General features: G+C 33.5%; 5 protein-coding genes across 5 annotated transcripts; 2 read left to right on the top strand and 3 right to left on the bottom strand.

The window, feature by feature from the left end:
• The first annotated feature begins 406 nt into the window (after window positions 1-406).
• On the top strand, window positions 407-3,234 carry LOC108558834 (transmembrane 9 superfamily member 4). The gene is made up of 8 exons (XM_017915864.1): window positions 407-572; window positions 640-1,037; window positions 1,094-1,252; window positions 1,305-1,582; window positions 1,636-1,839; window positions 1,895-2,312; window positions 2,372-2,555; window positions 2,611-3,234. Exons 1-8 carry the CDS (start codon window positions 561-563, stop codon window positions 2,848-2,850), a joined length of 1,893 nt encoding a protein of 630 aa, XP_017771353.1. The 5' UTR covers window positions 407-560; the 3' UTR covers window positions 2,851-3,234.
• On the bottom strand, window positions 3,234-4,714 carry LOC108558835 (GPI transamidase component PIG-S). Its single transcript, XM_017915865.1, has 3 exons — window positions 4,508-4,714; window positions 3,466-4,459; window positions 3,234-3,403 (listed from the first exon to the last, which is right to left on the bottom strand). The coding sequence occupies exons 1-3, from the start codon at window positions 4,557-4,559 to the stop codon at window positions 3,298-3,300; spliced, it is 1,152 nt and encodes a 383-aa protein (XP_017771354.1). The 5' UTR covers window positions 4,560-4,714; the 3' UTR covers window positions 3,234-3,297.
• A 689-nt stretch (window positions 4,715-5,403) lies between these two features.
• On the bottom strand, window positions 5,404-8,496 carry LOC108558833 (heat shock protein 83). The gene is made up of 2 exons (XM_017915863.1): window positions 8,367-8,496; window positions 5,404-7,834 (listed from the first exon to the last, which is right to left on the bottom strand). Exon 2 carries the CDS (start codon window positions 7,832-7,834, stop codon window positions 5,693-5,695), a length of 2,142 nt encoding a protein of 713 aa, XP_017771352.1. The 5' UTR covers window positions 8,367-8,496; the 3' UTR covers window positions 5,404-5,692.
• Window positions 8,497-9,392: 896 nt separating this feature from the next.
• Window positions 9,393-10,258, top strand: LOC108558832 (mitotic spindle assembly checkpoint protein MAD2A). The gene is made up of 3 exons (XM_017915862.1): window positions 9,393-9,563; window positions 9,628-9,774; window positions 9,833-10,258. The coding sequence occupies exons 1-3, from the start codon at window positions 9,488-9,490 to the stop codon at window positions 10,222-10,224; spliced, it is 615 nt and encodes a 204-aa protein (XP_017771351.1). The 5' UTR covers window positions 9,393-9,487; the 3' UTR covers window positions 10,225-10,258.
• A 93-nt stretch (window positions 10,259-10,351) lies between these two features.
• On the bottom strand, window positions 10,352-13,668 carry LOC108558831 (trifunctional enzyme subunit alpha, mitochondrial). Its single transcript, XM_017915861.1, has 7 exons — window positions 13,434-13,668; window positions 12,818-12,915; window positions 12,033-12,764; window positions 11,633-11,979; window positions 11,348-11,577; window positions 10,963-11,291; window positions 10,352-10,905 (listed from the first exon to the last, which is right to left on the bottom strand). Exons 1-7 carry the CDS (start codon window positions 13,504-13,506, stop codon window positions 10,429-10,431), a joined length of 2,286 nt encoding a protein of 761 aa, XP_017771350.1. The 5' UTR covers window positions 13,507-13,668; the 3' UTR covers window positions 10,352-10,428.
• Window positions 13,669-13,870: the final 202 nt, after the last annotated feature.

Here is a 13,870-nt window from a genome sequence, read left to right as displayed (position 1 = left end):
AAAAATATGAAATACTAAATTAACAGTTACAAGAGGATGGAAACAATACTTTTGTGACTCATCTTGTGTAATATTGATTTTGTTTGAAATTACAAATTTGCGCAATCTGTTTTATTAAATTATTTTTAAAAACTTGCTTATCGGATTGGGTGTGAACCTATAAATTTTGTTTGTTATAAAATTATCAATTATTATTTTATATTAACCAGTGTTTCTAAGTTCATGTCCTAAATAATGCCAACGTAATTAATGATTATTTAAAATTTTCAAGTAAAACATTTCCTATAAAAATAATTAAACATTTTTATACTAAGTTCAGAATTGTGTAAATACTAGTAATTAAATTTCCTTTTAAGGAAGTTTAATCCATGGTTTAATCTGAATGCAGCAATTATTGGTGTATGTGTCATGGTCATTGATGACAGGACTTGTCAAAATGCGCTGCACAACATAAGACCAAAGACGTGCGGGAGTAAAAAAATGGTTTGACGTAGACGTTGAAAAAGTAATAAAGTAAATTTAAAAACTACTTTTGAAGGAACGGAAATTTACTATTAATCATGTTTTGCAAGGTAAAACAGCTTGTACACAAGACACCCATAATAACATGCTGTAACACTTGATTTACATTCATTTCAGAAACAATTGTTTTTGGCTGGGCTTTTGATCCTGTATTCTGTATGTTTAACACATCAGTTTTATGTTCCTGGCATGGCCCCAGTGGAGTTCAAACAGGGCCAGCCAATTGATGTCAAAGCTGTGAAAATGACCAGCATCCACACTCAGTTACCTTATGAATATTATTCATTACCATTCTGTGTCCCCAAGAATGGAACATCCTCCATTCATTATAAATCTGAGAATTTAGGAGAGGTCTTGAGGGGTGATCGTATTGTGAACACACCATATGAAGTGCATATGGCTGAGAACACTCCATGCAAATTACTATGTCATGAACCAAATAAGCCGATACATTGGGACACTGCACAATCTAAACAAGTTATTGATAGAATCCAACATGAATATTTTGTTCATCTGTATGTATAAATCATATTAACAATAATGTAGTAATTTTTGTAAATAATCCTTTTAGGTTGGTTGATAATTTGCCAGCTGCTGCAAAGGTATTGAATCCAGAAACAAATGAGGTGCAGCAATATGAACATGGATATAGATTGGGTAATGTGATGGGTGATAGAAGTTACATCTACAATCACTTGAAATTAATTTTGGCTTACCATAATCCTTCACCGTAATGATTCTACTATTTTTAGTTTTTTGCATTCTAAATAGTTTTATTTTAGGTCTGTGTACAGGGTGGTTGGATTCCATGTTGAAGCAAAGTCAGTACACATTGATGATATTAAATTCAACAACAAAGTTTGCTCATTCCCAAATAAACCTAGACCTCAATTAGTAGATGGTAAAAGAGGAACAAGGCTTTACTTCACATACGAAATTGAATGGGAACCTTCTCAAGTCAGTTGGGCTTCTAGATGGGATACTTATTTAGCCATGAGCGATGTGAAAATTCATTGGTTTTCCATTATAAACTCGTTGGTCGTCATTTTCTTCTTATCAGGTATGCAACATGCAATATGGTAAATGCATTAAATGATTCCAATAATTTATTAGGTATATTAACTATGATTATGGTAAGAACGTTGAGAAAGGATATTGCAAGATATAATGCTGATGAAGGAATCGACGATGCCATTGAAGAAACTGGCTGGAAATTAGTACATGGAGACGTATTCAGGCCTCCAAGAAACTCGCGACTATTTGCTGCTGTCATTGGCTCTGGAATACAGATATTTTTTATGGCCTTAATAACCATATGTAAGAATGCAATCTGTTGTTGAAGAATCGATATCTATGACTACCTTATTTTCAGTTTTCGCTATGTTGGGAATGTTATCGCCGGCATCCAGGGGAGCTTTGATGACCGTAGCCATATTCTTATACGTATTCATGGGTTTGATCGCTGGGTATTTCTCAGCCAGATTATACAAAACTATGAAAGGTCGCGAGTGGAAGCGAGCTGCCTTTTTGACTGCTACCTTATATCCAGCTATAATTTCAATTACTTGTTTCTTCTTGAATTTCTTCATTTGGGGAAAAGCAAGCAGCGGTGCTGTTCCTTTCTCGACAATGTTGTATTTGTTAACAATGTGGTTCTGCATTTCGCTTCCTTTGGTATACTTGGGATACTATTTTGGTTATAGGAAACAACCATATCAACATCCAGTAAGAACGAATCAGATTCCAAGACAGGTACCTGAGCAACATTGGTATATGAACCCGTTATTATGGTAATACATTACTAGTATTTTACAAGAAAATATACATTAAATATATTTCTTTATTGCAGCACACTCATGGCCGGCATTTTACCATTCGGAGCAGTTTTTATTGAATTATTTTTCATATTCACTGCAATATGGGAAAATCAATTCTATTATCTGTTTGGCTTCTTGTTCTTGGTATTCATCATTTTAGTAATTTCCTGCTCTCAAATATCGATTGTAATGGTATATTTCCAACTATGCGGTGAAGTAAGTTAACAAATAACTCTATTTACTTTTTAAGTTAACATTTTATTAATTACAGGATTACCATTGGTGGTGGAGAAGTTTCGTTGTTTCCGGTGGATCGTCGATATACATTTTGACCTATTCATTGTTCTATTTTGTTGCCAAACTAGAAATTACTGAATTCATACCAACCCTCCTGTACATTGGATACACAGGTCTAATGGTCTTAACGTTCTGGCTATTGACCGGAACTATTGGATTCTTTGCCGCTTACGCATTTATAAAGAAGATTTATGGAGCCGTTAAAATTGACTAAATTAAATCCAGCTCACCCAAACTATTCGATTTCCTTAGTTCTAGCAGTAACAAACTGCAAATTTACGAATGTCTGTGTTCTTTTTACATATTTTATTTTATTTTTAGTTATTGTTTTATTTGAATACTTCTTTCTAAGAACTAAGCCAAAATATATATGTGTATATAAATGTTTTGTCAAAAAAAAAGTGGAATTATGTGAATGTTGTAACATTTCGGTAAGTCAGGGATTACCTAATCACTTCTATATATGTATAAATTTCCAAGATCTAATTGTAATCTTATGTAGACATTTCAGTTTATCGTATGAACGAAACGGAAGATTTTGAAATTGATTCTTCGAGGTTGGATATATTTTTTTATGTGGAAACTAAATGATACAAATTAGTTCAGTTTTAATTTATTAGTAGTTTAGATAGATGATAATAATTTAAATAAACAAATGAATTTAATCCAATTTTGCTTTTGACGATTTGTAATACTTGTTCACACTAGTTAAAGACATGAACACTGGAATCATTATTGGTAGAAATAAAGGAATGTAAACAGCATATCTGAAACAATTAAACATTGTTACAAGCAAAAAGAACGTATCTATACAAAATAATAAACTTACTTCTGATCATCTGGAAAATAAAGTAAGGCTAGCAATGATGGATCACTAAAAGCTTCTTCTGAGTTCTTGAAAGCTAGCTGAGAAGCTTTAAGAGCCTCATTAATATTGTTTTCCTTTAAATATGCATCTGCCTCATTGGCATATTTCAAAGCATTTTCTATTTTGGTAGCTACTTCATCACTAATGACAATACTATTAATTTCAGATAGAAGTTGGGCTAAAGATTTCAATGTTCTCCTAGTGGATTCAACCATTTCAGTTGCTTTTGTTTTCTTCAACACTTCAATATCTTTAAGACCAAACAATTCTTTTAATTGGATCAAGAATGTTCCTATCACAGATTTCAAATTTGGCATTATCCTCTTTTCTTTGCATGATTTGCTATCTGCATTGATTACACTAATTCCTCCCCATCTAGGGCTCAAAAATGCATTACTATCCACTTTCTGATTCATATTATTATACAAATAAATAGGAGAATTGCATTTTGTAAAATAGAGAACAAGATTCAAACAGGGCCTTGGAGACATATGAGACCAGATTTTCTTCTCAAGTGGTGTTATGATATGAGGCAACTGTTCTTCAAATAAAACTAATTCCCCTTTGTAATCCTTGGGAGTTACACCCAAATCTGTGAGGTATAGCCACTGTGATTTAACAGTGAAATTTGCTATGGGAGTAATTGTAGTTAAGAATGGTTGTAAATTAGCTTTCAAATCCTCTGCTTTAAGATCAATATTTAGATTCTGTGGTTCAGGATTAATCAATGTTATCAAAACATCATACTCCAGACTGAGAGGCAAACTGTTCTCTCGTATAGTCTTGCTTGGTATTTCAACATTGATCATATCATTAATGGGCAATGGGGCACGATAGACCCTTGTTGTGTACCACCAAACTGGTACTCCTATTACTACTAACACAATGAAATAATAAATAACGCTGTAAACCCTGTACTTCGCTTCTGGATCATTTTCAATTCTTTGATCATCATCTACAAATACATTTTTAGGTTATATTTATTTAAACAATAATTTCTTACCATAAACTTCATCATCATCTTTGTTATTTTTTCTATCAACTTTACTGGACATGTTAATACTTTTTTATAAATTAAGTGTCTGTTTCTTTCTTCTTTATAACTGAATTATATGGATCACATACAACTGACAATACTATTTTGAAATATTTACTAGGTACACTTAGGTGTAATAGATAACTAGATATTAATGCTGTAATAATTTGATAAACATAAACAGTAATATATTACAGATCAGTATAAATGCGGTAACATAAATGTCTTCTTATATGTTTTCGTATATTCTTATTAAATGAAAAAAAGATGTTTAATATATTGATTAGTATGATCATAACGCGCATGGCAACTATTTAAAATTTTAAAAGTCTAATTGTTTAGTCTAACTCGACTTAATGGAATATATATATTCCATTTGAATTATAGAAGATTTGATAAAGTTGTATCGTTTTATACTGTTTACTATTATTACAATACGTTGCAGAAAAATATTACCACGCCCTAAGCAAATCTCCGGATTATCGACCATGAGAAGTTATTAACAAAAATATAATGAATATATACTATTTAAATTATTATTTATAATTTGCACATATTTTGTCTTTACAATAAATTAATGGACTTACGATCTTTTATGGATATAAAATGTATTACTCATATTAAGTTCATATACGAACGTTCAATGTTTTCTTCAAGGTTTTATCATGGTTAGAATATAAATCAATCAAGGCCTAATGCAATTCTCAAATGATTAGTTTGTGAAGTATTACTTAAATATGAAAAACATTGCAATTGAAGTTTAAATTAGTTTCTTAATAGGAAAGTGGAATACCTAAATTAAATAAATATTTGCACATTTCGATTTTAATTGTAAGGGTTGCAAAAATGAAATAAGTAAAAAATTATTTCTATTTGAATTTATTTGGAAACAAAATCAGTACAGAGTTTTTCACACATTATTTCTCATTTTATATGTTAACTTGTTTTGAAACATAGACCACACTTCGCTATCTATGGTTTGTAATGTGTAAGATAACCATGGCTAAATAATACTTGTATCAAAATAAGATTATAAATTATGTACAAAATGAAAAAATAAAAAGCGTATAAGGGAATGAGAACATATTAGAACACATGTCCTAAGAGGAAAACATGGTTAGAAAATTGGTTGATTAATGAAAGAGATTTAATTTAATCTACTTCCTCCATGCGGGAAGAATCTTCGGTTTCTTCAATGACTGGGGCGTCGCCAGCTGGCAAATCTTCAGTAACCATATCTTCTTCATCAATGCTAAGACCAAGCTTGATCATTCTGTAGATCCTGGAAGCATGGACTTGTGGTTCATCCAGGGTGAATCCAGAGCTCAACAAAGAGGTCTCGAAAAGAAGCATAACCAAATCCTTGACGGACTTGTCGTTCTTATCAGCCTGAACCTTTTCACGGAGGTTATCCATGATGGCGTGATCTGGGTTGATCTCCAAATGCTTCTTGGCAGCCATGTATCCCATGGTGGAAGTGTCACGGAGAGCTTGAGCCTTCATGATACGCTCCATGTTGGCGGTCCAGCCATATTGAGAAGTAACAATGCAGCATGGAGATTCGACGAGACGGTTGGAGACAACAACCTTTTCAACCTTGTTGTCCAAAATAGTCTTCATGACCTTGCAAAGACCTTCGAATTTCTCCTTATCTTCTTCGCGCTTCTTCTTCTCATCCTCATCCTCTGGGAGTTCAAGTCCTTCCTTGGTTACAGAAACCAATTGCTTTCCATCATATTCTTTCATTTGTTGCACAACATATTCATCAATTGGCTCAGTCATGTAAACGACTTCGAATCCACGTTTCTTAACGCATTCAACAAAGGAAGAGTTCGAAACTTGTTCCTTGCTCTCACCAGTGATGTAATAAATGTGCTTTTGGTTGGCCTTCATGCGGCTCACATACTCCTTGAGGGAGCATGCTTCATCACCACTGGCAGAAGTGTGGTAACGGAGTAATTCAGCGATCTTTGCTCTGTTTTGGGAGTCTTCATGGATACCCAATTTCATGTTCTTGGAGAATTGTTCATAGAACTTCTTGTATCCTTCCTTATCTTCAGCAAGTTCATCAAAGAGTTCCATGCATTTCTTAACCAGATTCTTCCTGATTACCTTAAGGATTTTGTTTTGTTGCAACATTTCACGGGAAATGTTCAATGGAAGATCCTCGCTGTCAACAACACCCTTCATGAAGTTAAGGTATTCTGGGATGAGTTCTTCGCAGTTATCCATGATGAACACACGACGTACGTACAATTTGATGTTGTTCTTGCGCTTCTTGTTTTCGAAAAGATCGAATGGTACGCGTTTTGGTACGAAGAGGAGGGCACGGAATTCAAGTTGGCCCTCAACGCTGAAGTGCTTTACAGCTAAATGATCTTCCCAGTCGTTGGTGAGAGATTTGTAGAACTCACCATACTCTTCTTGGCTGATGTCATCAGCATTACGAGTCCAAATTGGCTTGGTCTTGTTCAATTCTTCATCTTCAGTGTATTTTTCCTTGATGGTCTTCTTCTTCTTTTCCTTCTTATCCTTGTCTTCCTCTTCATCTTCACCTACATCTTCAATCTTGGGCTCATCCTTGTTTTCAGCTTCATCCTCTTTCTTGTCTTCCTCAGCTTCATCATCGCTCAATTCCTTTTCACGTTCCTTCTCTACGAGCAACTTGATTGGGTAACCAATGAATTGAGAGTGCTTCTTGACGATTTCGCGGATCTTCTCTTCTTCCAAAAATTCAGTTTGATCTTCCTTAATGTGGAGAATAATCTTAGTACCGCGACCCAAGGGTTCTCCTTGATCAACGCAAACGGTGAAGCTACCACCAGCAGAGGATTCCCAAATGTACTGTTCATCATCATTGTTCCTGGACATTACAGTAACTTTGTCAGCTACAAGGTATGCAGAGTAGAAACCAACACCAAATTGACCAATCATAGAGATATCAGCTCCAGCTTGCAGAGCTTCCATGAAGGCCTTGGTTCCAGATTTGGCAATGGTACCCAGATTGTTAACCAAATCAGCCTTGGTCATACCAATACCAGTGTCAATGATGGTCAAAGTTCCCTCGCTCTTGTTCGGGATGATTTTGATGAACAATTCTTTGCAAGCATCCAACTTGGATGGGTTGGTAAGAGATTCATAACGGATTTTGTCCAAAGCATCTGAAGAGTTGGAAATCAACTCACGAAGAAAGATTTCTTTGTTGGAGTAGAAGGTGTTGATGATCAAGCTCATCAACTGAGCAATCTCAGCCTGGAAGGCAAAGGTCTCAACATCTTGAGTTTCTTCAGGCATCTGAACAAAAAAAATATATATTAATTATTTTTATTAATAATTGGTATAATTAAAATTACAAACATTTGTGATTATCGCAATGAATCAAATACCCTTAGATTTAACATTAAATTGTCAATATTAATATTATTCCAAATTGACTGACCAACAAATTTTATGAAAAAAAACTGCATTTTTAATTACAGCAACTACGCCCTTCAGTCATATTAAAAATGGTCAAGAAAATAATGATTCAAATATAAAGTAAATGCAAAATAAAAAATGATTCTACAAGAAAATAGATTTTTTTCTGCTAATAACATCAATATCAAACATTCAATAAATTGTTGGTACAATTAAGATGTTTAAAAATATAGTTGAAATACATTCTGCACTATTGAATGAAATTCCTATTGGATTCATGAAAACGTAAAAACAAAATGCCGGCACATGTGCCGAGTCGGTTTTTAATTATAGCATGAAATAAATATTTTACAACGTCGAATTTATACCAGAAATAATTATGCAAAGCACGGGAATAACTTTAACTTACGTTTATTGGTGATCTCTGTAGTTCTTTCTGATAAAAATTGTTCAAATTCACACTGGAATCGCCTCTCTCACTAGCGTCAGCTCCGCTCGCTTGTTCAGTTGAAATTGATTTCGCTCGGCAACGGTCGCTCTCTTTTATAGCCTGCTTGCTTCTAGAACAATCTGGAACATTCTCGAAGCATATCGATCGAACCTCTCATTCTAATAAACAAGGACGCTGGCCAACTGTTTCCGTTCTACAACGCGCGAAATTTAAAAAAGCTGTCGCTTGGTATATAGTTATTGACAATTTTGGCCAATAAACAAGATTTTTAACAACGTTATCACATATTAGTATCTAAACCACGATGCCACAATGATGATTACGTATTTTTAAGTAAATACGACCCATATTTTATCAATTACATTCAATTATTTCTAACGTCTCATAGATTTTATTTAATAACGAGATTCTGCATTAGTATAAATTAGTTATTAAATATTAACATCGATGAATATCAATAAAATTGAAGACATACTACCCTACTGATCTTAAATAAAATAATTGTCATGCTGCAACCGTATTTTGTAACAATTATTTCTAAAATTATATCGAATGAAAACTAATTTCTCCGGCAATAATAAACACGTTTTTTACATCATGTTTACAATAACCTAATTGATGTATCATATTTGTGGTAACTATTTAAAACCTACTAATATTATACTTATAAATATATTATTTAAATACTGCATTTTCGTGAAAATTCTAAAAATATATAATTATTTACTATCTTTAATTAATAATTTCATTAAATCTATGAGATTTTCTCATTTATAATATGTGCTGTTTATTTCATCAATTTATGGAAGTCATTGTCATTTATTCTAGAACAGAATTTCCATATTCATTCGGGAAAAATTCTGGAATTTTCGCTGTATCGATTTTACTGGAAGGTTACTAAATGCAGATGATTTTAGAGACTTTAGGTAGTTGGTAACATAGGTTGGTACTACTACTATACAAGTTTTTTTTTTGTATTTTTGTTTTGCGTTGATTCAAAAAAGCCGGAAAGCCGTTAATTGTAGTATTGTAAATTTTGAACTTTCCTTTGTGATTGTTTACTTGTTCCCTTGGAAATAATGGCGGGTGTATCGGTAAAGAATAAATCAGCAATTACTCTGAAAGGATCTGCTGATATTGTCTGTGAATATCTTGGTAAGAGTAAAAATGGCAGTCTTACATATTGTGGTTATGATTCTTATTTGAACATTCTTATTAGATTTTGGCATTAATTCGATTCTATTCCAACGTGGTATCTACCCACCAGAAGACTTTAAACCAGTGGAAAACTATGGTTTGACAATACTGATGTCTCAGGATTCAAAAATAAAAGAGTTCTTAAAAGTCACTTTAGATCAATTAAATGGTTAGTATGTTATGATTCATGTATACTTTACTTTATTAATAAATAATTATTAATTTAGGTTGGTTGGTTGATCGTGCTGTTAAGAAAATAGCATTGGTCATTTCCAATGTAAGAACTTTGGATGTGATGGAGAGATGGGATTTTAATGTAGAATATGAGGGAGATACTACTGATGGTGCTCAAACATCTGAGAAACCTTTAAAGCAAATCAAGAATGAAATTCGCGATGTTTTGAAACAGATTGCATCATCTGTGGCTTATCTACCATTGCTGGACTGTTTGTGTAGTTTTGATATTCAAATCTATACCAATGATAATGTTAAATTACCAACTGAATGGGCAGACACAGAACCTGCTCACATAAAGAATGCTCAATGTGTTAAAATGAGGACTTTTAATACGCAAATTCATAAATTGGAAACAATGGTAACTTATAAGAATGAGGAATAGGATAATGATTTTAATCTATATGTATATTTTGTGGCATGCTATTTTAAGTATTAAAAATTATTTAAAAATCAAAGATTTCATTTATTTACACAAAAAGAAACATTAAAAGACTTATGTATAAAAAAAACAATAGTATATAAAACTATTTTATAAAAAGGCACTTGGTGTTACATCAAGTTTGACTTAACTACATATGTAATGAACTTAGTTGGGGTAGAATTTGATGCTTGGGTCTTTAGCCATTTTCAAAAGAGTGTCGCATGGCTTGAAGGCAATGCCATAGGCGTTCTGGTATTCAGTCATTTTAGAAACCAATTTGCTGGCACCGTACTGGTCGACCCAACGGAATGGGCCACCAGTGAATGGTGGGAATCCTAAACCAAACACAGCACCAACGTCTCCTTCTAAAGGATTGGCCAAAATTCCTTCTTCCAAACATAAAACTGCTTCATTGACGAATCTAGATACCATACGCAATTGCTTATCTTCATCGGTAAATGGACCACGAGGTTCCAGGGAATATTTCTTCAAAATGTCCATAGCTTCTGGATTCTCTTCACGACCCTTACCCTTCTTTTCATACATGAAGATACCCTTTCCGGACTTCCTGCCCAAGAAACCAGCTTGAACAATATCCCTCATTACACCGAAATCTCCACCAGCGATACGATCACCAAATACCTAAAAGGATCGATTATATTTAAACCAATGAATGATATAACAAAAATAATATATTACTTTGTTTAAATCAGCAGCAATATGTGAGCCAACATCCAAGCCAACCTCATCAGCCAATGTAGCTGCTCCTACTGGGAAACCAAAAGCTTTGGAACATTTGTCCAATTCCTTCGGTAAAACTCCTTCTTGCAACAGGCGAATAGCCTCGCTCAACATGAATGACAAAATGCGAGTAGTGTAGAATCCGGGACCATCACCGACAGTGATGACAACTTTGCCTTGCTTCAAACCTACTTGAACAGCGGCTGCGGCGGTATCTTTGCTAGTTTTCGGAGTCGTGATGATTTCCAAAAGTTGCATTTTATCGACGGGGGAGAAATAATGCATGCCTAAATACATTTTTAAATGACATATTTTCTTAACAAATTAATTACATTATTCTTACCAACAACTTTTTCTGGTCTGCTTGAAGCGGCAGCAATCTTCGTAATCGGAATGGCACTCGTGTTTGTAGCGAAAATACAATGGGGTTTAACGACAGCTTCGACTTCCTTGATAACTTTATGTTTGATGTTAATATCTTCGAAAACAGCTTCAATGACCATATCTGCATTCTTGAATTTGTTGTAATCTAAGGTCGCATCCAAATCAGCCAAATATTTATCTCTTTGCAAGCTAGAAGATTCACAGAATTACAATTAAAACACAACATATTTATAATAATTCATACGAGCTCATGCGTTTCCTTTTAACGGCTCCATTTAAGCCATTTTGAATTTGACCTACACCTCTGAATAAACCATTTTGATTAGTGTCCTTGAGGATAACGTTATAGCCTTTATCGAGGGTGACTTGAGCAATACCAGCTCCCATGAGACCTGCGCCAAGTACTGCTACAGTATTTACTTTTGTTTCTGGAGTTCCAAATCTGTTTTTCTTGCATTCAGTTTGACCTCTGAATAATCCAATTAGACCTTTCGATTGAGGGGTCATAGCTAAATCACCAAACGCCTTGGCTTCAGCTTCCAAACCTGCCTTCATACCTTTATCGACACCTGTACGAACGACTTCCAAAATCTACAAGTATGTGAGAATTAGATTTAATTTTATTCTTATAATGAATAGCATACCCTTAATGGAGCAGGATATAAACCACCAGTCATTTTCATAACTTGTTCTTTAGCCTTTCCAAAGATTTTGTCTTTGACAAAGTCATATTGGAGAGCAAAATTTAAAATCTTATCAGTCATACTCTTATTTTCCCTATTAATCTTGATCTTTCCACTGGCAATATCTCTAGCAATGCCAATAGATACAGTTTCAAGGTACTTCATAGTGTTATTTTCTGGAATATCTAATCCAGGTCCCAAAGGCTCAACAACCATATCCACAATACCCATTTTCTTAGCTCTATCAGCTTTAATAGTTTTACCAGTCAGCTTCATATCTAAGCAATTTGGCAATGCAGTCAGTTTTCTCAATCTTTGGGTGCCTCCAGCACCAGGCAATAATCCAAGCATAACTTCAGGTAATCCTAATCCAGTTTTCTTATCCTTAACTGCAATTCTGTAGTGACAAGCCAAAGCGACTTCTAAACCTCCACCTAAACAGGATCCCTGGATGGCAGCAACAATTGGTTTCTTACTAGCCTCAACGGCATCCAACATAAGTTGGCCCTCGCGAGACATTTTGGTACCATCTTCTGCTGTTTTGAATGTTTCCAGCATGCCAATATCTGCACCAGCAATGAAACATCCTGGCTTTGCAGATATGATCACTGCAGCTTGGATCTGCGGATTTGTCTCTACTTCACGAATCAATGAAGAGAATTCAGCTGATACTTCATGTCCTAAAGAGTTGACCTAAGAAAATGTTATGATATTAAATATAAATATATATGATGTACTTTTAATACCTTTGAATTAGGTGAATCCAGAACTATAACGCCCACATTATCAACAATTTTTAATGATGTGTGCTTATTTTTTTGTGTAGCCATCATACGTAATTGTCCTATAAAATAAAACTGTAAGTTAATATCTCTGATATTTTTTATATTGCAATAAATACCACAGCCACAAGGTTTGTTGATAGATAGGAAAAATGTTTAAAGGAATATATAAAGGAGTTTCAGGATCTAAAAATAAATGCAGAGTAACTGTTATTGGTTAGCTAAATGCAAATACTATATAATTAATTGGAGATTTTTTTGTTTGTTTATTTGAACTTCAATCATGTTTTGAATAATTTGATTATTTCAACAATTTTAATAGCTTACATTACAGTTTGTTAGAAACATTATTTTTTCTAATAATAAATGTAAATAATTTTTTATCTATATTAGAAACTGTACTTTAGACAGTAAAAAAAATGAGTTCTGATTGGATAAACATATTACATATTAATAATAATATTAATAATCAGTTATACAAGAATTAATAGTACTTTTAACAAACAAAAAAAGGATCAAGTGCAAAGTACAATTTTGTTATTAGTCTTACATGACAAATAAGAAAAATAATTGTAAATACCTGTATGATGAGTTAATTTTATATTATTCTGGCAGACTCTGTTTAGAGCCCCAAATAGCCTTAAGGAGGACATCTCTAAAATATGTTGCTTTTACTTTTCCACCCCAACTTGATATGCCGACCTTCCAATCCCAATTCCTCGCAATGATCCAATGCAAACCTATTTTTTAGATTGTAGTATAAAAAAGTTGGACTTTGGAACTTTGGTTTCTGTATTATTAAACACGGTCCAAAAACCATAAATGATGACGAGGTTTGACAAACAGTGCTGCCATTAAATTTATTTTACTTAATTTAACAAATAAAGTTATAGTTAAAGAGGTTTAAAGAAATATATAAAATTTTGAATCTAGGGGATTTAGTACCATCAAATATTAAGGGTGTAGACATTTTACTACCCTTAAATTTTTTATCACAATTTTGTATTAAAACTATAT

Source organism: Nicrophorus vespilloides, unplaced genomic scaffold, assembly GCF_001412225.1.
Source record: "Nicrophorus vespilloides isolate i.1.1-1 unplaced genomic scaffold, Nicve_v1.0, whole genome shotgun sequence".
NCBI classification, from domain to species: Eukaryota; Metazoa; Arthropoda; class Insecta; order Coleoptera; family Silphidae; genus Nicrophorus; species Nicrophorus vespilloides.
Note: the sequence above shows the minus strand (reverse complement) of the source record. Positions and strands in the feature narration are given on the sequence as shown.